The sequence below is a fragment of the Mizuhopecten yessoensis genome, unplaced genomic scaffold (assembly GCF_002113885.1).
Source record: "Mizuhopecten yessoensis strain PY_sf001 unplaced genomic scaffold, ASM211388v2 scaffold11011, whole genome shotgun sequence".
NCBI lineage: Eukaryota > Metazoa > Mollusca > Bivalvia > Pectinida > Pectinidae > Mizuhopecten > Mizuhopecten yessoensis.
Genome location: NW_018408834.1, coordinates 29,433 through 55,028, shown reverse-complemented (window position 1 = coordinate 55,028; position 25,596 = coordinate 29,433). Strand labels below are relative to the sequence as shown.

Here is a 25,596-nt window from a genome sequence, read left to right as displayed (position 1 = left end):
ACATTTTGTTGTGTTATTGTTGTTGACGGTTGCTAAGATCTCTCACGATAGTGTCACATTTCCCCGCGAAAAAACACTGTTCTCGCCACTGCGTTGCACCCGTGTATAAGCAGGAACAAACCCTGTTTATTTGTTTTATTCGTTGTTATATCGATCCACTGAAAGGATTCGTCAATGTAAATATAAGGAATGATATTTATTTTTTCAACATTTATGAGGTCATAACAACAATGGGTTTTTGGACATATTTTACATGAATCGCTAACGCGATTCATTCAATATGTCCATAAACCCATTGTTGTTATGACCTCATAAATGTTGAAAAAATAAAAATCATTCCTTAAATATTCAACATCCACGCAGTGTGTGTGGGAGAAGTATGAGGAATAATATAACGAGGGGCAGAAAACGGGCGTGGTTATGTTTTGGAACAGCTTTGCGCGTTCGTGTAGTATTGAAGCGCGCGTGTTCCATGATATCCAAACACCCGTGGTTAAACACATCGTTACAGAGCTTACTTGGTATAATATAATGTATATGTTCAATTAAATATGGTCTATTTGTGTGATCTCTTATTCAATATTTAACACAATTCGTCTTACAAAGCTCAGGAGATGAGAAAATATATTCTAATTTAAATTACGATTTGTGATTTACGCCACATATTAATCGTAAATCCACAATGAGAAGAAATATATGACCATAGAAAGGATCCGGACCAAGACCAACCCCCCTTTCGCATATCCTGTTCAACCTGTTTGTTTGTTTTCTGTAATAAATCATAGCGGACCTGCAAACGTTTCTGCATGCCTTGCAAGGCTTTGTCTTTAACGCTCTCATGAAAGCAGCCTCATATTACTTAGTCCTGTCTTATTTCATAAACGAACAACGCTTGTTCATCCGGTCAAATCGGTCCAATCGTCTGGATCGCCAGGTACGGAGTTCACGCTCTATATATACGCGTCATCATGTTCTACAAGATGTTGTGTTTATTGGGACAAGGTCGTGTATTGTATAGTTTGTCCCCACACCAATCTCAGCCAAAGTTTCGCATTCCAACTGGAATTCATATGGTTTGGCATACAAAAGCAGTTGGATATTCATATCAACATTTTACCACGCGTAATTAAAATAAACATAGTCTGTGTATCCTAGCTTTATCTTAAAGAAGCTAAAATAATGATGACGTTACCAATCTAGCAAAAAGCTGTCATTCACCCGCTATGGACGTAATATTAAAATAACAGTGACAATCAGCATACGTATATTGATTTCAACTGAAGACGTCATTGTGTTAATTAAGTTCAAGGAAAATGCTTGTTCCGACATTTTTCACACCAATTTAGCGACCTTTAATCTAATGTATAACACAGACAGTAACAACAAATGGATTGGAATTCTAGGGTCCAAACCCTATAATGATTCTGCACTTTCATCGGGAAAGCAATATGTATGAAAATAACTTCACAAAAAATCATAAATATTTCATGGTTCAGTTAATCGTTTGTCGAAGCAAGTTTTACGTAGATCTTAATTCAAAGATTAATTCCATTAATACATTGGTATCTAAAGAATTCCTGACTGGAAATATATCATTTAAATTCTTCAGTCCTATATAATTATTTACAAATCTTCTATCTCTTCACCCCTTGTTCTATGACAGATCTGGGGCCGTATTCTTTCGTTAGGGTTATAGTTAGTAAAACAACAATTCCCTGACATAAATTTTGCCTTGTCGAACTGAAACCAATTTTTCAGAAGAATGTTTATTGCCGATTCATCATATTGATGACACTTAGCATAAAGTCTCCCGGAAAAGTCAAAATCACAGTTGCTTCCGGCGCCATGTGGCGCAAGGCATGCTGGGTTCATTGTGCAGGAGAGTAGTGGCTTCATCAAGTTTTCTCGGAGCTCTTCTGTATTGTGCATGATCAGAGCATAAATTTCGATGTGCGGGACTGATGCCAACTTCTTTCGGTCTGTCGTGATGAACTTGTACATGTCGGGGTGTGTGACGGCGAAGCTTGTGTATCCGGCGGCCTGCCCTATCACAAACACGCTCGTGTCATGTGCCTTTGGCACCTGAGTCAGGAGCTTCTTCGCATTCTTCAGGCACATATTAGGGTTCAACCACGTGATGTGTTCAAACTCTGTTACGGCGATCTGCGAGAATAATATAATGAATCTTAATTCTGCCTGTTAATGTTCGACTTACAATCAATAAAAATATCACAATTGAAATTCAAATTATACACAACGTTGCTTTGTTAGGTACTTACGTGCATTACAAGCGGGCGCCAGTGAAAGTTGGTGATGTTTTTGACAAACGGTGGAAATACATCCACCATCAGACTGCGCATGCGTACATTACACATGGCTGCTAGCTGCAAGTGAAAACAATGTAATGAGCTGTCTTTCTTAAATAAACTAAGAGTTCCTTGTATTCAACGAAACAGCCGTCGAAACCGTTAAGTTTCTAGATCTATGTTATACATGATTATTTTCCTTAAATAAGAAAACATTTTAGCGCCATTAAATGTAGGCTTTCAATATTGCATGGCCTCGACTCAAGATTATCTCGATGATTGATTTGTACATCTATTGAGAAGAAAACTTACCAATTTGTGCTGTCTGGGCTCGAGGTCGATATCGTAGATATACATCTTCTCGTTGGGGAAGAAGCGCTGGACGGAAATGATCAGTTGTTCTAGCTTCAACACGTCCTTTTTCAGGGCGGCCGTTACAAGGTTAGGGAGACCGTGGTCATGTGGTCTCACAACCTCGTGGTAGTTTAAAGGCAGGGCTTCTACCTTATTCACAGCTTCTTTCATTTTCTCTATTTCCTTGGGTGGTACAACGTCGATGACGTCATCGTGTGATAATGCCTCCTGCACGTGCTTTTCGGAAGGATGTTCTAACTTGATATCCTCATAAGCATCCTCCATGATGTTGGCTATCTCTCTTTGTATTTCTTCCTCCGCCTTGATGTTGCTCAGGTTTTCCTGCACGTCTTCCTCCAGATCCACGATTTTCTCAAACGGGCCAGGATCCACCTCGACTGGAAATTCGTTTGCTTCTTTCCGGAAGTTACCCAAACCTTCATTTTCATCAACAATTCTCTCATTTGTTTCCTTAAACAATTGATTTTGCTCAACAGGATCGTGCACGATTTCGTTTGGTTGGGCCATGTTGTTGTCATGTTCTTTAAAACCCATATTGTCGATCTGTTTAGCCTTCTCCTCTACAGAGTTTTCGTGATGAAAACCCCTGTTAGCGTTATCGTTATCTATAACTCGTCCGCCAGGAGGCTCCCTTTGTATCGGAGCTTCTTGTGGTGACTGCTTATCAGGTGGTGCAAGGACGTTCTGTTCTTCAAGATGAATACTGTCTTGTACTGGGGTGTCATTTTGTTGAAGTTCCTCTACATGATGAGCCTGTAATCAAAATCAACGTACTTTAAAGACAAATATTCGATAAATTATCATAAAACAGGTCCGTTTTCGTGTTCTCTATCATAGTTTACATATATATTTAGTTTCATACGTTTCTGAATCTATGATCTTTTAGTGAAGACGAACATAATAGGTATGAGAAATAGTAGTATGATAAAACATGAATGACGTTCATCAATAAGGTGTCATTGGAATTGAACCCGCGCAGGTTCGGTGAAAGTCCTGCTGTATGCAGTGGCAAAGTCATAAAAGGCGAATAATGTCTCCATCCCCATGTAAAATCGAGAGTGCTTTCATATCTTGTCTTCTTTTAAGAGGATATTGTAAAAACTAAAAAAAAATACTTAAAAGGCGACTTATGTTGGCGCCCTGCTGATTAGGGGGTTATCTTCTGTGTCCTTTACTAAGAGGACATGATAGTACGCACGGTGGCTGAGTTTTACCATTGTGTTGTTTCGTCTTTTCACCGCGAAAACACTGGAATAAGTAGTTTCAAATTATCGTTTCGTCTTTTCGGGTCGAGCAGACGAAAGGAGGACAATTAAGATTTGTAAATTCTCGTCTTTTCGGGTTGAAAAGACGAAATAACGAAATAACACAAATTAATACTAAAATTGATCTGCTGCCCCCATTGCAACACGTGAACTACTTTTCATTCCTGATCTTTTCTGTATACTTTCCTTTTTTTGATTGGCTTTTAAATATTTATAGACAGTGAACACGACTGTCGAGATTTCGGCAGCATGGGCGTCGTTACGACAAAGTATAAGGCTGCAGCTGATGGAAATTGACCAATTGGCATTTTAAAGTAAATATTAGTCAAACGAGTGAACAAGCTGTTCCTCCCGACTTATCCGTAATGCTAGGTAATAGTATGAATCTTTCATATATCAGGTTAATATGTAACTTACTATGTGAATTTACAGTTAGTTGGAAAGAGAATGCACGAAACTCAGCTGATATTATTTTGAATGTTTTAGTGGAATTTAAGTAAGTTTTTCCAAGTACCTGAATTACAGGACGCATATGCAAATAAAAATGACAATAAATCAGATGAATGGATTTGATTGGATGAATGTATTAAGCGAAGACAGCTGAGGCTGGTGGAAAAGTTTAAAATATCTAGCAACAAGACTGTGTTTGAAGTAATTACATGTAAATAACTCAATATTATCTTCTCCTTGGTTTATCATAAATTAAATCTATCACTCTTGTATTGTCTATAATTCTCTGATTAAGGTTGTTGAGGTGACCAACTACGATCCTATTGTGGTGTAGATATGTTGCCTATTGTTACGAGTCGATCCTATTGTGGTGTAGTTATGTTGCCTATTGTTACTAGTCGATCCTATTGTGGTGGAGTTATGTTGCCTATTGTTACGAGTTGATCCTATTGTGGTGTAGTTATTTTGCCTATTGTTATGTGTCGATCCTATTGTGGTGTAGTTCTGTTGCCTATTGTTACCAGTCGATCTTATTGTGGTGTAGATATGTTGCCTATTGTTACTAGTCGATCCTAATGTGGTGTAGTTATGTTGCCTATTGTTACCAGCCGATCCTATTGTGGTGTAGTTCTGTTGCCTATTGTTACCAGTCGATCCTATTGTGGGGTAGTTATGTTGCCTATTGTTGTGTGTCGATCCTATTGTGATGTAGGTATGTTGCCTATTGTTACTAGTCGATCCTATTGTGGTGGAGTTATGTTGCCTATTGTTACGAGTCGATCCTATTGAGGTGTAGTTATGTTGCCTATTGTTATGTGTCGATCCTATCGTGATTTTGTTATGTTGCCTATTGTTACCAGTCGATCCTATTGTGGTGTAGTTATGTTTCCTATTGTTACCAGTCGATCCTATTGTTGGGTAGTTATGTTGCCTATTGTTGTGTGTCGATCCTATTGTGATGTAGATATGTTGCCTATTGTTACGAGTTGATCCTATTGTGGTGTAGTTATGTTTCCTATTGTTACCAGTCGATCCTATTGTGGTGTAGTTATGTTGCCTAATGTTACAAGTCGATCCTATTGTGGTGTAGTTATGTTGCCTATTGTTACGAGTCGATCCTATTGTGGGGTAGTTATGTTGCCTATTGTTACCAGTCGATCCTAGTGTGGTGTAGTTATGTTGCCTATTGTTATGTGTCGATCCTATTGTGGTGTAGATATAATGCCTATTGTTATTTGTCGATCCTATCGTGGTGTAGTTATGTTGCCTATTGTTAATGTGTCGATCCTATCGTGGTGTAGTTATGTTGCCTATTGTTACCAGTCGATCCTATTGTGGTGTAGTTATGTTGCCTATTGTTACGAGTCGATCCTATTGTGGTGTAGTTATGTTGCGTATTGTAATGAGCCGATCCTATTGTGGTGTAGTTATGTTGCCTATTGTTACTAGTCGATCCTATTGTGATGAAGTTATGTTGCCTATTGTTATGCATAGATCCTATTGTGATGTACAGTAGTTATGTAGCCTATTGTTATGTGTCGATCCTATCGTGATTTTGTTATGTTGCCTATTGTTACCAGTTGATCCTATTGTAGTGTAGTTATGTTGCCTATTGTTATGTGTTGATCCTATCGTGGTGTAGTTATGTTGCCTATTGTTACCAGTCGATCCTATTGTGGTGTAGATATGTTGCCTCTTGTTATGTGTCGATCCTATCGTGGTGTAGTTATGTTGCCTTTTGTTATGAGTCGATCCTATTGTGGTTTAGTTATGTTGACTATTGTTACGAGTCGATCCTATCATGTTGTGGCTATGTTGCCTATTGCCTATTGTTATGTGTCGATCCTATTGTGGTGTAGTTATGTTGCTTATTGTTATGAGTCGATCCTATTGTGATGAAGTTATGTTGCCTATTGTTATGAGTCCATCCTATTGTGGTGTAGTTATGTTGCTTATTGTTATGTGTCGATCCTATCGTGGTGTAGTTACGTTGCCTATTGTTTGAAGGTTATGTTGCCTATTGTTACCAGTCGATCCTATTATGGTGTAGTTATTTTGCCTATTGTTATGAGTCGATCCTATTGTGGTGTAGTTATGTTGCGTATTGTAATGAGTCGATCCTATTGTGGTGTAGTTATGTTGCCTATTGTTACCAGTCGATCCTATTATGGTGTAGTTATGTTGCCTATTGTTATGAGTCGATCCTATTGTGATGTAGTTATGTTGCGTATTGTTATGAGTCGATCCTATTTTGGTGTAGTTATGTTGCCTACTGTTACCAGTCGATCCTATGTTGGTGTTGTTATGTTGCCTATTGTTACCTGTCGATCATATTGTGATGTAGTTATGTTGCCTATTGTTACCAGTCGATCCTATCGTGGTGTAGTTATGTTGCCTATTGTTATGAGTCGATCCTATTGTGGTGTAGTTATGTTGCCTATTGTTACTAGTCGATCCTATTGCGATGTAGTCATGTTGCCTATTGTTATGAGTCGATCCTATTGTGGTGTAGTTATGTTGCCTATTGTTACCAGTCGATCCTATCTTGGTGTAGTTATGTTGCCTATTGTTACGAGTCGATCCTATTGTGATGTAGTTATGCTTCATATTGTTAAGAGTCGATCCTATCGTGGTGTAGTTATGTTGCCTATTGTTACCAGTCGATCCTATCGTGGTGTAGTTATGTTGCCTATTGTTACCAGTCGATCATATTGTGGTGTAGTTATGTTGCCTATTGTTACGAGTCGATCCTATTGTGGTGTAGTTATGCTTCCAATTGTTAAGAGTCGATCCTATTGTGGTGTAGTTATGTTGCCTATTGTTACTAGTCGATCCTATTGTGGTGTTGTTATGTTGCCTATTGTTACTAGTCGATCCTATTGTGGTGTAGTAATGTTGCATATTGTTACCAGTCGATCCTATTGTGGTGTTGTTATGCTGCCTATTGTTACTAGTCGATCCTATCGTGGTGTAGTTATGTTGCCTATTGTTATGAGTCCATCCTATCGTGGTGTAGTTATGTTGCCTATTGTTATGCGTCGACGCTATTGTGGTATAGTTATGTTGCCTATTGCTACCAGTCGATCCTATTGTGGTTTAGTTATGTTGACTATTGTTACGAGTCGATCCTATCATGGTGTGGCTATGTTGCCTATTGTTATGAGTCCATCCTATTGTGGTGTTGTTATGTTGCCTATTGTTATGTGTCGATCCTATCGTGGTGTAGTTACGTTGCCTATTGTTACTAGTCGATCCTATTGTGGTATAGTTATGTTGCCTATTGCTACCAGTCGATCCTATTATGGTGTGGCTATGTTGCCTATTGTTATGCGTCGACGCAATTGTGGTATAGTTATGTTGCCTATTGCTACCAGTCGATCCTATTGTGGTGTAGTTATGTTGCCTATTGTTACCAGTCGATCCTATTATGGTGTGGCTATGTTGCCTATTGTTATGCGTCGACGCAATTTGTAGTTATGTTGCCTATTGTTATGTGTCGATCCTATTGTGGTGTAGTTATGTTGCCTATTGTTACTAGTCGATCCTATTGTGGGATAGTTATGTTGCCTATTGCTACCAGTCGATCCTATTGTGGTGTAGTTATGTTGCCTATTGTTATGAGTCCATCCTATTGTCGTGTTGTTATGTTGCCTATTGTTATGTGTCGATCCTATCGTTGTGTAGTTATGTTGCCTATTGTAACCAGTCGATCCTATTGTGGTGTTATGTTGCCTAATGTTATGTGTCGACGCTATTGTGGTATAGTCATGTTGCCTATTGTTATGAGTCGATCCTGTTGTGGTTTTGTTATGTTGCCTATTGTTATGAGTCGATCCTATTGTGGTGTTTTCATGTTTCCTATTGTTATGAGTCGATCCTATTGTGGTGTGGTTATGTTGCCTATTGTTATGCGTCGATCCTATTGTGGTTTAGTTATGTTGCCTATTGTTACGAGTCGATCCTATTGTGGTGTTTTCATGTTTCCTATTGTTATGAGTCGATCCTATTGTGGTGTAGTTATGTTGCCTATTGTTATGAGTCGATCCTATTGTGGTGTGGTTATGTTGCCTATTGTTATGCTTCGATCCTATTGTGGTTTAGTTATGTTGCCTATTGTTTCGAGTCGATCCTATTGTGGTGTAGTTATGTTGCCTATTGTTACCAGTCGATCCTATTGTGTTGTAGTTATGTTGCCTATTGTTATGAGTCGATCCTATTGTTGTGTAGATATGTTGCCTATTGTTACCAGTCGATCCTATTGTGGTGTAGTTATGTTGCCTTTTGTTATGGGTCGATCCTATTGTGGTGTAGTTATGTTGCCTATTGTTACAAGTCGATCCTATTGTGGTGTAGTTATGTTGCCTATTGTTATGAGTCGATCCTATTGTGGTGTAGTTATGTTGCCTAATGTTACAAGTCGATCCTATTGTGGTGTCGTTATGTTGCCTATTGTAATGAGTCGATCCTATTGTGGTGCGGCTATGTTGCCTATTGTTACCAGGCGATCCTATTGTGGTGTAGTTATGTTGCCTATCGTTATGAGTCGATCCTATTGTGGTGTAGTAATGTTGCCTATTGTTACGAGTCGATCCTATTGTGGGGGAGTTATGGTGCCTATTGTTACGAGTCGATCCTATTGTGGGGGAGTTATGGTGCCTATTGTTACGAGTCGATCCTATTGTGGGGGAGTTATGGTGCCTATTGTTACGAGTCGATCCTATTGTGGGGGAGTTATGGTGCCTATTGTTACGAGTCGATCCTATTGTGATGTAGTTATGTTCCCTATTGTTATGAGTCGATCCTATTGTGGCGTAGTTATGTTGCCTATTGTTATGAGTCGACCCTATTGTGGTTTAGTTATGTTGCCTATTGTTACCAGTCGATCCTATTGTTGTGTAGTTATGTTGCCTATTGTTATGATTCGATCCTATTGTGGTTTAGTTATGTTGCCTATTGTTACGAGTCGATCCTATTGTGATGTAGTTAGGTTGCCTATTGTTATGAGTCGATCCTATTGTGGTGTCGTTATGTTGCCTATTGTAATGAGTCGATCCTATTGTGGTGCGGGTATGTTGCCTTTTGTTACCAGTCGATCCTATTGTGGTGTAGTTCTGTTGCCTATTGTTACGAGTCCCATCCTCTCGTGGTGTAGTTATGTTGCCTATTGTTACCAGTCGATCATATTGTGGTGTAGTTATGTTGCCTATTGTTACGAGTCCATCCTATTGTGGTGTAGTTATGTTGCTTATTGTTATGAGTAGATCCTATTGTGGTGTAGTTATGTTGCCTTTTGTTATGAGTCGATCCTATTGTGGTGTAGTTATGTTGCCTATTGTAATGAGTCGATCCTATTGTGGTGCGGCTATGTTGCCTATTGTTACCAGTCGATCCTATTGTGGTGTAGTTATGTTGCCTATTGTTATGAGTCGATCCTATTGTAAAGTGGTGACGTGTTCAGGATTAGTGCACACGTAAGCTGTATTTCTCTGTTGAGTTAAAGACAAAATACCGTTTAAATGTATCTGAGCGAAATCCAGTTATTTCGACAATGGCTAGGATTCTGTAATATATCGACCTAACTTAGAGGCAAGCCGTTGTTTGGATGTTACATAATCTATGTCCGGCATTGAGAAGACTTGGTCTGGCTAGTTTCCAGGTAATACTTTTCTTTTCTCTAGCCTCATAAGTTCTAAACTAGCCTTATACGTTCTAAAAAAACAAATGTTGCTGGTTTTTTTTCCAGATAACAAAGTCTGATATTAATCAATGGGTTGACATCCTCAATAGTGACATGTTATAGCTTTCCGCGAAGAAGTAAGCATTGAACTATGTTTTGTTGTACGATACATGAAGCGTTACAGGGTGATCGGGTAGCGCAGTGGATAGTGTACCAAGGCCTCCGTGTGTTTTCTCCGAGTACTCCGGTTTCCTTCCACACTACATACTAACCCCCCCCCCCTCGCACTAACATCCTGGCCAACAAAGGTGAAAGATATAAGTTGAAATAAGTTGTTTCATAATTGTTGTCAAATGAAGTAAATAAAGTTTATTATAGGTGTTACCGTATCGTTAGAGGGAGGTAATGGTGTAAGTCTGATAACGATATTTACCTGGAATATTTCCCGATATATTGAGTGAATGGCGACTCCCAGAATAATCAGCACCAGATATTTCAGTATTTTCTTATAGCTAAACCTTTTGACCCGGAAAGAGCTTGTCATATGTACGGCCCCTCCGAGCTCGAGACTCCCTATTGGGTCGCGATGGTTTTTCTTTCTCAACATTGTCTGATGAACTGAGGGCGCCGTACACGCCCGGAGTGAACTTAAACGTCCCGTGCTCGTCTTCACAGAAAACTAGTGTCCCGTTATTTTGTGATTACAGGTACTCTTGGCTCGTCCTAACATATAATGTAAGCCATCTTCTTTTACTCGCGAATACAAAAATCCATACGTGTCCTCACAAGTTAATTATTAAGGCTCCGTACACCTTATTTAAGGTGGAAATCTGTAGTCCCACGTGCACCAAAGCCTCCGTACTAGAATCCACTTCACGTTACGTACTCCTCAGTAAAAGTACAATCCACGGTACTTCTGTTCACAGTATTTAATATAAAGTACTCATCCTCAAATCTACTAAAGTCCGGCAGTGTACTTATACCCAGTTTCCGTAATGGTCCTCACAGGTTATACAATTCCTAAACCATCGTCTTCCTAAAGATTCCGTTTTCACAAGTTTGCTCAAAAGTAGGGCCCGTACTCGTGTTCACGTGTAATAAGGTCAACTAATCATATTCCTTCATACTCAGGTACACGTGATACCACCCACGAGTAATTAAAGTTCTGTACCCCTTAACAAGTTACATTACTGTCTCTTTTACTACCACGTTTATCTTTTATCCGAAACCTTAACGTCAACAGTTGACATAGTTGACTCCTGTTAATTTCACGTAACATGTCACTGTGAAGGCTATCCTGACGATAACGACTGAATATGTCGGGTTAGTCAGGTATATGTGGCAGTCAATATACGACGTGTCCTTTAAGTAACAGATGGCGCTCGAATAAGGGATTTCAACAAAATTCTTAAATCGATCTGTTTTGTATAACATTGACTGTACAGGTAAGTTCTATTGAACCAACGTCGTTCTTATTTGTCATCTTATCATGTGTTGTAATTGAAGGGTGGAGTACGTGTTAATTCTAGCCAGCAGCCGTACCCCAAAAAGTATACGACGGAGCTTTAAAAGTATACTGTGACGCAATCATGAAAATGTATGACGTTCTCGTCAAAGAAAATAACGATACTGTATGTTTTATTGGATTAGAAGTAGTGTATCTGTCAAGGCTCCCGTCAAAATAGTCCAACACAGCCAAGTTTACAATCGAGGTGCATTTTAAGTACATTACACTACTTCCGGCATGTTCAAAAGGACAACCGCCATTGTCAAATACACTGAGATTATACCTACCATAAACAATCCGTAGTTTAGATTATTTATTTTTTTTAAATTTTCTGACCGTCGAGACAAGTGAAACCTATCACCTGTCTACAGCCAACAGGGGTTGGGCTACACTGATAGATACACGTTTAAATATTTAATGTTTCACGTGAAATGTATATATTATTTGCTCTCACTGTGCATCGGACAAACATCCATTGGACATATTTATAGGTCTCATATATTAAACGTCGGTAAGGGCCTGTATGGGTACTAGGTCCGAACAAACAAATGTTCGTTGGCTGTTTTTTCTTGTATAGATTAGCGACAATGCGGACAAAACCAAATTGTCAAATGTTTGAGGCAATCCGTCTCTTAGTCAAGATACACATATCAAACAATTACATATCTCAAAATATAACACAGAGAAAACAGTTAGCATGTAACAATTACACATAAGAAATGATTAAAGAGAAAACCGTTATTACAATGTACTAAACTTATATACTGACGTTAATGCATTTGGATCTTTCGGTCGAATGGGATCCCTTTGATCGTAGATACCCGCCACTATAATTATATTTTATATTTTATTTCATTCTAGTACACTGTCTCACAATACACCATCTAAAAAGACAAATAGTTATTTATATGCTGATATTAATCCCTTTGGCCCACTAGGAACCGAAGGCAATTAATATGTAAACCTAATGCTATAAGTATACATGTATATCATTCTGTACGTGTATCTATACCCACGTGTATCTTTTCCCTAATGATACACAAGAAAAAACCAGTGCGATATAGTAGAGAATAGGGGGCCGAGCGAGCCACCCAACCTGAAAAATAACTGGTAAACCAAACAAATCAGAAGGTGCACCAGCCCTTTAAGGCTCGAAACTTCAAATTGCTGGGATTACTCTACCATAGCCACGTTACCCTAATCCACTGACCCTGCCAAAAGATATATATTAATCAAATTAATGTGACCGTCGCGATGGAAGGCGGCTAGAAAATCAGCAACGCTCCCCGATACACTTACACGTATCGCACGTGCTACATATAGCGCCAATCCGATTGGTCGAGCACCCTCGGTAATATCCGTATCGAACCGATAAGACATATACTTCCCGCTATTCACCGAACCGCGGGGATATATTAGTATTAATTGTATACCATGTACTGTAAAGCGCTTTAGAATGGCTTATGTTAGCTAGATAGGGCGCTATATCAAATGCTGTATACTATTATTATAGCATGGATTGGTTAGGTTTGGTTTGGGTTAGTTTTGTTTAACATCCTATTATATATATATAACTAACAGCTAAGATTATTTAAGGACGTGCCTCCATGTGTGTAGTGTAAGCGTGTTTGCGTGTATGTATGCAGGAGACAGGATATTTTAGAGTTCTTGCCTCCTTGTGATAGCACGGATCTGATCCCCTAAATGCTGAACGTTAAGCAGGGAATAACAACTACCATTTTAAGGACTTTGGTATATCCAGGCCTAGGGACAGAACCCATTGCCTTTCTCACCTAGGCGAACGCTCAACATTAAGGCCAAACAAGTGAGGTGTTGCCAAGCAAAGCGCTAGGAAATAAAAGGTAGTTAAAAGTAGAAAGAATTATAAAGATCCCAAAATGCAATAGGTGCAGCATTTTGATTGTGGTCGCCTTTGTTCCCCAAATAGAGAAACCAAAGCAATTATGCAGGTGGTTTCCGCATTAGTCGCCTCCTACGATACTTGCAGTTGGTAACAGCAGGTGTATTCTTTTCCCGACCCCCACCTGCAGGTGTTAGCATGGAAAGAATGTGGATCATCGCTGGGCATAAAGAGACAAACACGATGTTTCTATCGGAAATACTCCCGGGATCTGACCCACACCAAGAAATTTAGTCCCGAATGGGTCAAAACATGAAAGCGTTTGAGATCACCATACCATAGCCCTACTTTTTGTCATAATTAAGTGTACATGCTTGGCACGACGAGACGAACGCTGAAATGCTACCAGGATAAGCTCTTGTTCTGGTCCAGCCCCTGCAATACCTGGTATATTTGTACTTTTTAGCGATTACATTTTGCCATTATTTCTTAAATATCCGATTAAGGAAGCGATACAACTTGTAACTTATCAGCAGTGGCTAAAATGATTGATCACGAGTATACTGAGAAAGTACATGTTGGGTTTTAATAAAACTGTCCTAATATTTAACAATAAAATGCTATAGGTTTACGGTGGTGTTGATTGCATACTTGTCAAAATTAAAGCAAGGAATTCTATTCTGAAAATGCAGTTTAGTACATGATTTAAGACCAAGTGTTCACGTGATTCACGTGCACTTTACACTACAGTGAAACACCAAACACGTACGCCAATCGGGGTCAGCGCCGTCTACTGTAGTAAGAGAGAACGCTGACTGCTGTCCGATACTGATACATTACGGCGATTACCCCCCTTAGTCCGTGTAACCGTCACTAGCAGTGTATAACGACAAATATACACAATGATACGGTGGCTTATTAGATTAGCGAGGTAGTCTTCTTTTGTCTGCTGCACCGCATAACATTTCTAGCACTCAGACACATTATCACTTCTCTTTACCTTGCCAAGCAGGTTACAGGGAGGCATACGGGGCAAGGTAGGGCTGATGAGCCGAGTACAGGGGGAGCAAAACATCTACGTGGTACATATTAATGAAAGACCCATGAGCCGGTGACAAAGGACGACGTAACAAGGCAGATGCGCATTGTATGATAAGATGGCACTCTCGCCTTTCAAAAATATGCCGAAACGTTTTGGTTTAAATGTCCAACAACGTCAGATTTCTCTGGGTACTGAAGCGGTGGGGATACTGTAATATGAATCCAATCCTATGATACCCTTAAACAATGCTATATGTAGTATGTATTCAACCCTGTTATAGTGATGCCCGTGGTATGTATTGCATCATGTGATAATGATGCCCGTGGTATGTATTCAACCCTGTTATATTGATGCCCGTGGTATGTATTGCATTGTAATATGAATCCAATCCTATGATACCCTTAAACAATGCTAGATGTAGTATGTATTCAGCCCTGATATAGTGATTCCCGTGGTATGTATCCAACCATGTGATAGTGATACCCGTGGTATGTATCACACCCTGTTATAGTGATGCCCGTGGTATGTATTGCATCATGTGATAGTGATGCCCGTGGTATGTATTCCATCATGTGATAATGATGCCCGTGGTATGTATTCAACCATGATATAGTGATGCCCGGGGTATGTATCCAACCCTGTTATAGTGATGCCCGTGGTATCTATCCAACCATGTGATAGTGATGCCCGTGGTATGTATTGCACCATGTGATAGTGATGCCCGTGGTATGTATCCAACCCTTTTATAGTGATGCCCGTGGTATGTATTGCATCATGTGATACTGATGCCCGTGGTATGTATTGCATCATGTGATAGTAATGCCCGTGGTATGTATCCAACCCTGTTATAGTGATGCCCATGGTATGTATTGCATCATGTGATAGTGATGCCCGTAGTATGTTTTCATTCCGGTGATAATGATGCCTGTAGTATGTTCATGTGATAGTGATGCCCGTGGTATGTATCCAATACTGTTCTAGTGATGCCCGTGGTATGTATTCATTCCTGTGATAGTGATGCCTGTAGTATGTATTCAACTCTGTGATAGTGATGCCCGTGGTATGTTTTGCATCATGTGATAATGATGCCCGTGGTATGTTTTGCATCATGTGATAATGATGCCCGTGGTATGTTTTGCATCATGTGATAGTGATGCCCGTGGTATGTATTCAACCATGTGATAGTGATACCCGTGGTATGTATTGCATCATGTGATAGTGATGCGCGTGGTATGTATCCAACCCTGTTATAGTGATGCCCATGGTATGTATTGCATCATGTGATAGTGATGCCCGAGGTTTGTATTGCATCATGTGATAGTGATGCCCGTGGGATGTATTGCATCATGTGATAATGGTGCCCGTTGTATGTATTGCATCATGTGATAGTGATGCCCGTGCTATGTATTGCATCATGTGATAGTGATGCCCGTGCTATGTATTGCATCATGTGATAGTGATGCCCGTGGGATGTATTGCATCATGTGATAATGGTGCCCGTTGTATGTATTGCATCATGTGATAGTGATTCCCGTGGTATGTATTGCATCATGTGATAATGATGGCCGTGGTATGTATTGCATCATGTGATAGTGATGACCGCGGTATGTATCCAACCATGTGATAGTGATACCCGCGGTATGTATCACACCCTGTTATAGTGATGCCCGTGGTATGTTTTGCATCATGTGATAATGATGCCCGTGGTATGTATCGCATCATGTGATAGTGATGCCCGTGGTATGTATCGCATCATGTGATAGTGATGCCCGTGGTATGTATCCAACCCTGTTAAAGTGATGCCCGTGGTATGTATCCAACCATGTTATAGTGATGCCCGTGGTATGTACATTGTATCAACCCTGTTAGAGTGATGCCCGTGGTATGTATCCAACCATGTGATAGTGATGCCCGTGGTATGTATTGCATCATGTGATAGTGATGCCCTAGGTATGTATTGCATCATGTGCTAGTGATGCCCGTGGTATGTAGTTAACCCTGTTATAGTGATGCCCGTGGTATGTATTGCATCATGTGATAGTGATGCCCGTAGTATGTTTTCATTCCGGTGATAATGATGCCTGTAGTATGTATTCATTCCTGTGATAATGATGCCTGTAGTATGTATTCAACCCTGTGATAATGATGCCTGTAGGATGTATTCAACCCTGTGATAATGATGCCTGTAGGATGTATTCAACCCTGTGATAATGATGCCTGTAGTATGTATTCAACCCTGTGATAATGATGCCTGTAGTATGTATTCAACCCTGTGATAATGATGCCTGTAGGATGTATTCAACCCTGTGATAATGATGCCTGTAGTATGTATTCAACTCTGTGATAGTGATGCCCGTAGTATGTATCTAACCATGTGATAGTGATGCCCGTAGTATGTTTTCATTCCGGTGATAATGATGCCTGTAGTATGTATTCAACCCTGTGATAGTGATGCCCGTGAGTCCTGTATTATGTATTCGACCCTGTGATAGTGATGCCAGTGAGGCCTGTCTTATGTATTCGACCCTGTGATAGTGATGCCAGTGAGGCCTGTCTTATGTATTCGACCCTGTGATAGTGATGCCAGTGAGGCCTGTCTTATGTATTCGACCCTGTGATAGTGATGCCCGTGAGGCCTGTATTATATATTCGACCCTGTGATAGTGTTGCCTGTATTATATATTCGACCCTGTGATAGTATTGCCTGTAGTATGTATTATATCATGTAATTGTGATGCCCACAGTATGTATTTAACCATGTGAAACTGATGCCTGTATTATGTATTCGACCCTGTGATAGTGATGCCCGTGATATGTTTTTCACCATGAGCTACTGATGCCAGGGGTATGTATTCCACCATATGATATTTATGACCCTGATATGTACTTCACCATGAGATACTGATGCCCGTAGTATGTATCAAATCCTGTTGTATGTATTCCACAATGCGTAAGTGATGCGCGAAGTATGCATTCCAACATCTGAAAATGTTGCCTGTAGTATGTTTTCCGCAATGTGATATTTATGCCCGTAGTATGTATCCAACCATGTGTTAATGATGCTTATAGTATGTATCACATCGTGTGATAATGATGCTCGTAGTATGTGTTATATCATGTGAAAATGATGCTCGTAGTATGTTTTCAATCTTGTGATAATGATGCACGTAGTATGCATCACATCGTGTGATAATGATGCTCGTATTATGTGTTATATTATGTGATAATGATGCTCGTAGTATGTTTTCAATCTTATGATAATGATGCACGTAGTATGCATCACATCGTGTAATAATGATGCTCGTATTATGTGTTATATCATGTGATAATGATGCTCGTATTATGTGTTATATCATGTGATAATAATGACCGTAGTATGTGTTATATCATGTGATAATAATGACCATAGTATATGTTATATCATGTGAAATTGATGCCCGTAGTGTATTACATTTTTTGATAGTTATGCCCATAGTGTATACTCCATCATGTGATAGTGATACCCGTAATATATTCTACCCTGCATTTACGGGCCTGCAATATCCAAGCCCGTCATGTGTACTTCACCCTGTGACACTGATGTTCATATTATTATACCTCTCTTTTAGGCCACACCAATTAAAAAATTGGTTCTTCGGGAATTACCGCACTTAAAATCTGAAGTCGAGAAAAAACCTGAAAAAGACTTTCTTTACCGCTTCTCCAAAATACGTACTAAATTCGTATTTTTTTCGGTCTGCTTTTGATTTTTACATCTCGCTTATTTGGGTTGCTTTGACGCTTGAATCGCAAGGAAAGTGAAGCATTATAATGACGCAGCTAAAAATCGAAACAGAGAGAAAACGTGCCGGTCTATTCAAACGATTGATTCATTTAATAGGATTTAATAGGATATTAGTGGACGCTGGCATAGCTGCCTCTATACATTTAGTAAACGTAAAATAAGTCTATACATAAGACGCTGTATCTTCGTACTTCAACCCAAGATCTTTCCAGAAGTTTGTTTGAAAATCAAATATGTTACGAGATGAAATAATATCTTGTGCGAGACTATTCCAGATATCAATTATTCTTTGAGTAAAGTAATGTTTTCTTATACTTAAACAACAATGTTGTTTGAGTATTATTTTACAGTGTCCATGAGACCGTACTATTTTGCACCCTTAAACAATGATGTTCGTACACATTTATCATGTATGCCAAAGATGTGTGTATTCCATCCTTTGTCAAAGATGTCCGTAGTATGTATTCTACTCTGTGACAATACGGTCCGTTTCATTATTTATTATGTCAGTACAAATGTAGTTTTTATTTCACTATGTGAAAATAATGCTTGCCACCATGATGCAGTATTAAATATTCCGCTATACGACAGTGGTGTCCGTATTATGTATTCCGTTATACGACAGTGGTGTCCGTAGAATGTATTCCATTATACGACAGTGGTGTCCGTAGAATGTATTCCACCATGTGACAGAAAAGTGGACACACCCACACGGTGTATTGCACTTTATGTACTACAGTTGGGTAATAGCGCCCTGAACTGTGAGCGTTGTCCCAGACCTTGCCTGGGATGTAGATCTACCTTAGCTGGTTAAGCACTTGGCATCCCTTCACTACAGAACCAGTTACAGCGCTCATGATAATCCACGATAACTCTACATTTAACATTTTGTGTTGTGAATATCCCACCCTGTGACAGACATAATTAACGACCCCAGGTCAGGTATATTCGATAAGTGTTACACTTTTCGTCATTGTTTATAGACGACGGGGACGGGTCCCGAGGAGTTCCAAATAACATCAGCATCTGTTGCAGTTTATCACTCTGCGGCGGGTAAGAGAACCATGTGAGAGTAACAAGAACTCAAAGGTAAGCAGAACAATATCAATGTTTCCATTCATTTAAATCTTAGCATTCTCGTCTATTGATCAGTCGGTTTCTTTGTTGCATGTACGAATTTATATCCATTTTGTATATTTGTTTCCGATTAATTGATATAGAAACTGATTATATATGTTACTGTTGTCTAGAATGTATGGAATTCACACTACACACACGTGCGCTCGTGCCAGACTGTTTATCTATATTACTGTTTATCTATAATATACTAATACCATATGTTTAATTTCTACACGAGATAATAAACGTACATATAAACTGTAGCGTTATTTATACATTAGTGTATACGTTTCGGAGGGGCGCTATTTAACCAATGCCCTAACTCGGCTCATATCTCTTGATATCAGGTGATTGGTGTGACAGTGCGCGTGAGGTGCACGCGCTAACGATCGCCTCGCGTTGTCTCTTCGTTTCCTCAATCACATACAAGTACACTGTTAAACCGACAATAGGACATTCCACGGTTATTTCTGGTATCCTCCTCCCCCCGGGGGTAAGGCAATGGTCATATCACCCTAGGTTACGCGAGGATGCACATATCTCACGTAGTCTACATTTCCTTGCTTACAGTTTGTTAATGTACGCTCTGAGATGATTAAAGCTGTGTAATAAAAACTAGTTCGTCTGAACACCTAATTATTGTATATACATAATAATGACACTTTTGATATTATTCCTAAGGCAAATCGTTCAGCAAACCTAAGGGATTAGTAGCATGCACATAGCGCGTTCGTAATCGTTACTCTAAAGTTTGCTTTCCTCTGATTTTAGATTGTTTAACTCCCACCACTGTAGACCAAAACGGACACTATTAGATCAATGCATGGTAGAGCCTACTTAAGTTTCATAGCGATGAAAGGGTTAACGCATAATTGACATATTTATCTTGTACTAATACACTAAAAGAGATATATACATGTAGAAAACGAACAGTCCAGAGAGGCAGGCTGAGGAAGACTATACATGTCATGATCCCAATGTAAAATGTTCTATTTCTTGTTGTGTTATGAAGGTTGTTGTGTTTTATTATTATGCTCATTAGTGTACCTTATTATCTTGTAACTACCCCGGCTCTTGTTATGAGAACGTTACTTTACTTGGATTTGACCTAGATTCACACGGCGGGTGTTGTCGATGAGAAAGCTGACGCTTTCCGGAACACCTGGTTTGTATTGTCCTTGTGCATTTTCAGATGTCTCCTTGCAAATATTTCCTTGGTTCATATTTTGACCTAGTTTATCGATTTTCGGTTTAAATTATTGTTTCCTTGACGCCTGGACATTCCTTTGTTTTTGTTTTGTAATGAAGCAATGTAATTGTGTTTTAATGCGAAATAAAATATTTTGCAGGTTTTACGTATATAGTCAGTATTTACATAAATAATATAAAAACTGATAGTGGTTCGAATTTCGAATTTATCCGAAAAGGTCGCCTTCTGAATTTCAAAACCTATCTAGAAAGTACAAATGTACTAATCGAAATGTGGCTCTTACTTAACTAACAAACATAATAATATGAGGGCCATTCAATAAATTATGTCACTATTATTAGGAATCACATAAATATTACAATCCTTCGATGTATACCCCCTTAGCAATGACGCACTCTCGCAATCGCGCTATCCATGACGTAAAGTCCCTTGACAATGCTTCACTTTTGGCCTTTAGTTTACCGTTTGCCCTTGTGAGGAAGGATTTGGGTTCTGTCCCCTGGCCGAGACATACCAGAGTCTGCAAAAATGGCAGTTTCTACTCCTGCTTAACGCTCAGCAATTTAGGAGTGAGATGACTGGTTCGCCCGTTGCCAGTAGAATGTGACCGGGTGGGGTGCCCTGCTGGGCGTCTTCAGCAGTATGTTTCAGTGAGGTAGCACTATTAAGTCGGCATCAGTTCCGCGCTATCACAAGGAGACAAACAGGACATTTCGCAGCCTCCCAAAACACACACGCATACACTTCACGCATACATCTGACGCTATTGATATGACGTTAAACAATACTAAACCAAACCGAACCAAACCAAACCATGACGTAAACGCTGCACGGTAGTCTCCCCTAGGTATATTGGCAAGACACTGGAAGATTGCACTACCAAATACACCCCTAGAGGCATACCGTGCCCCAGAGAGCATTTTCTTAAGTACATGGAACAGGAAGAATTCACAGGGACTTGTATCCTGTTGAAGAGAGTGGGTGATCGTTCTTTACTACCTTCTCTTGCTTCTAAAAAAGCCTGTACAATATTGGTTTTGTGGGATGAAGCCTTTTTGTTAATTAGCTGGATACCATTCATAAATAAGTCTTTTGACATGCTTCAGTACCATGTCTCTGTAAAGCTAGGCAGTGATGCTTTTTTCTTCCTTGCACGTTATTTGAACCACAGGCCTAAACGAATTGAAAATGGTATATACAACTTTCTTGGCGCTTTTTATACGTCTTGCGACACTGGTTTGTTAATGATTTCTCGACAACTATTACTTGTTATTAATGCGCCTCTGGAGTTCAAAGTAATAGACCCAGGTCTCATCCCCTGAAAGTGACAACTCAGATAGCTGTCTGGAGTCCCAATTTCAATACACTTTTAGCAAATTTCAAACTTTTGGCCTTTTGTTCAGATGTCAGCCAATGGGGGATCCACTAGGCACAAAGCTTCTTTACTTTCCAGCACTTGGTCAGAATGTGATGTGTACTGCAGTCTGATTGCCAACCAATTGAGCTATCTCAGGAACAGTATAACGAAAATCGTCCTTAATTATTGTTTTCAAAGCAGCAATGTTCTTCTTTGGTGCTGCAACAACTGGCCTGCCTGACCGTGTATCCTCTTTGATGTCAACTTTACCAGTTTCAAATTTGTTCACCCACCTGAAAACAATTCTCAATGTGACGGCAGAGGTGTATTACGTGCAGCACAAGTCTGCATGTTCCTGTTTTGTTGGTATCTGTAAAACACACCGTGCTTTTTATATAGGAGCGTATTTAAGATTTCGACCTTTATTTTAGCATTGAAAGTAGAGACTAGTCACTTTGAATGCTATTACAGCCTGGCAAGACGCTAAGCTATTGTATTGCCCGTTCGTACGGGGGTTGTTTGGTGACAGTATTTATTGAATGGCTCACGTATCTCATTTGAAAAAATCGACCGTTTTAGTGGCTCATCTAATAATCAAAACTATTGATTAGATTGACATAGTTAAAAAAACACACCAATAAAGGTGGTTAAGCTTTTACGTTTACGTATTTTATTTAAAGAAGCTAAACATCGATAATGCTTCCTGACTCTCGGGAATAATATCCTTGATATGATGTTCTCGGAACGCTGGGGATGTAACACTGGCAATTCTGTTTCCGGACCCTTGGAAACCTAACTTTGTCAATGTCATAGGGCTCAGGGAACTTGTATTAAAGAAAATATACTTTAAAAATCATTGGAGTAATATTTACATATTTTCCGCATTGTCACTATGTATACACAGCTTGAGTTATGCGATCATAACTCTGGCTTTCTTATAGTGGCGTTATTACAATTGTGACGTCATAATAATTAGTTTGCCGATAATGGCTGTTGGCTGTTCCATTTATTGGATATCTACCACAAATTTGTAGTACAATTAATTACGATAGCAAAAATTAATTCATTGTCAAAATCAAAGTAAAAACACAAATCAAAGTATTGAATTGTATTCTTTTGGTAATTATACTTCAATAACACTAGACGGAATTCTGAACTTGATTGCAGACAAAATAATAATCATGACACGCTAATAGCTGTTATTTCATTAGTCTGCATTCGGGTTAAGAATTATAGGACCATGACTCTGAACTATAAAGAATTGTACTTCAGAAGTAGATATTGTATTAGGAACTGTTGTCCTACAGGAATATTAATTGTATTGACTGTTGGAACTAAAGTTTTAGACATTCCTGTGCCTGTTTGCCGGGCTAATCAGCTGTGACGTGGCTGGGGTTGTAAATCGTTAATGTCCCTTCACCCTTACAGGCAGACCAAGTGTGCATACTTTTGCCAGTAAAAATATACATCGTAAAACCTATTGAGCTGATGCCAGATCCCGTACACCACGTGGATATTACAAATACAAGAAGCTGTACATGAGTGAGATTACGACCTAAGATATCATACACATACATACTTAGTCAAACTAGCTAAGAAATATGTTTCATTTCTAAATCGATACAGTATCACTACATTTGTATACCGGAATTAAGTGTTTTGTAATTAAAGGGCCTTTGTGTTAGGTTTTAGTACTTCCTGTGATAATGATATGACACTGTTTTGTCATTTTAGTTTTTAACAGACACGGTTGTGTGGGTAACAGCTACATTATGGATAGCCTAGCGGATGTTTTAATCGATACTTAGCCTTTGTTATATAAGGTTGATTTCCTCCCTTTCCTCGGCTTGACTTCGGGAAACTCGGAGTAATTGTGACACTATCAACGAATCAGACAATCTGTAACCAGCTCCCCGTTTATCAGGGTTACCTGAGTTTTGGACCCTAATGTTGTATTCTGAACACAATTTAACATCCTCGTTTCATAGATTTCATATGAAATGGATTTTTGCATGTATTTATGATCTATTTGAATGACACAGCTTTGCAAGCAAACAAATCATAATGCGCACTGTATCATTCAAATAGATTATAAATACCATACAAAACAGTTCAATACTTATATTTACGTTTTCTCTGCCTCTTATGTTCTTTTTTAACTTATAATTTATATTCAAAATTCAAAATGCCCGCCTTATCGACAGTCAACAAAATTTCGTTCAATCGTTTGAACAGCGTGTTTGTCGCGTGCTGATTGGCAAACAAAGTAAACAAACACTTCAATATTATTACACAATTCAGTATAAATACAATTGCGTATGATATGAACTCTGAGCTGAAAGTTAGATTTGAAATTGTTTCGATTTTTCTCCGGAACAAATTTAGCGCATGGATAAATACAGTGAACACCGTAAATCCGATTTTGCCCTCCACGAGGGAGTTATTTTTGGAAGTTAATTCGAACTTTTCTCTTTGCTCATTTTATGAAGAATCCAGACTTGAATGTATGTGTTGATTGTATGGGAATCTGACTACAGTCTATAACAGCCTTGTTATTTGACATGTCGTCAGAAACTGAGGAAACAGTGGCTGCGAGACGAGTTTGAAGTGAGTGATCTTGCAACGGAGCAAAGGGGTTCATTACAAATGTCTGAAATGTTTTTGTGTGCTGTGACTCATATCAGTAGGTCTGTAACATGCGTGTCAGTAGGTCTTTAAAATATGGGTATTTCAGACATTTGTAACGAACCCCTGTTGATCAGTGCAGTGTAACAGACGATATTTTTGATAAAATGCATGAGCGATAAACTGTTTCCATTGCCGGCATTGGTGATTTCAACGATGTGCATTTTGTACGATATTGCAGACCTTGGTCTTGTTTTTGTTGTAATAAAAGTATTTTTTTATTTTATTTTTTATTTTGCACATAAATTTACAATGACATTGTCAAATCTCATAATGCCTAGCGATATTTCAGCAGCCGTCATGTTTATTTACATTGGATATTGTAGTTCCGGTCAGTGTTGTATTAATACGCTAATAATTATGTCTCGTGCTGCATGGTCATTAAAATCCCATCAACGACACAGCTTCCAAAGAGGCTATATAGTGACAATGCCATGCAAATGTAAATATGATCATATGAATATTTAATGATGTTCCAATCATAATGACTATGCATAATTTTATTATGTACAGTTTTTAAATCTTCTCATTTCATCAATAAGAATGTCACACATCATAATGAGATACACCTAAGTTTGTATATTACGGCACATTATGTAAATTAGCTGACTTGCATTTTATGTTATTTTCCTTGATTGAAGACCATATTAAAATTTTCCAAATGTTCACATTTGAATATGTTTCCTTAAACATTATGTGACTTTTATTCACTAATTAAAATTTTCATCAATATAATTTATTTTAAATTATATACATTCGGTGGAGATGTCTAAAGTGATAACGTTACTGCGATCACATGTAATAATACGTCTTTTGTCTCATTTTAAAGGGACTTTAACGCAGACTTGCTTTAATGGAGTGATTTTCTTACAAATACATTACAAACGAGAACCAAATCGTCGTGTTTGTAACGTCATAGAAAGACCATGACCTTTCATTGTTGTGTAATATAACGCAC

General features: G+C 38.9%; 1 protein-coding gene across 1 annotated transcript; it reads right to left on the bottom strand.

Annotated features, from left to right (window-relative positions):
• Positions 1-347: 347 nt before the first annotated feature.
• Positions 348-11,359, bottom strand: LOC110464597. The gene is made up of 4 exons (XM_021519897.1): positions 10,507-11,359; positions 2,619-3,434; positions 2,280-2,384; positions 348-2,163 (listed from the first exon to the last, which is right to left on the bottom strand). Exons 1-4 carry the CDS (start codon positions 10,678-10,680, stop codon positions 1,624-1,626), a joined length of 1,635 nt encoding a protein of 544 aa, XP_021375572.1. The 5' UTR covers positions 10,681-11,359; the 3' UTR covers positions 348-1,623.
• Positions 11,360-25,596: the final 14,237 nt, after the last annotated feature.

Excerpts from the sequence above, each read along its gene's own strand:
- LOC110464597 (XM_021519897.1), bottom strand. The coding sequence starts at position 10,680 with ATGTTGAGAAAGAAAAACCATCGCGACCCAATAGGGAGTCTCGAGCTC. Across the intron at positions 3,435-10,506 it reads TATATCGGGAAATATTCCAG|GCTCATCATGTAGAGGAACT; the intron begins GTAAATATCGTT and ends TTTTGATTACAG. Across the intron at positions 2,385-2,618 it reads AGCCCAGACAGCACAAATTG|CTAGCAGCCATGTGTAATGT; the intron begins GTAAGTTTTCTT and ends TTTCACTTGCAG.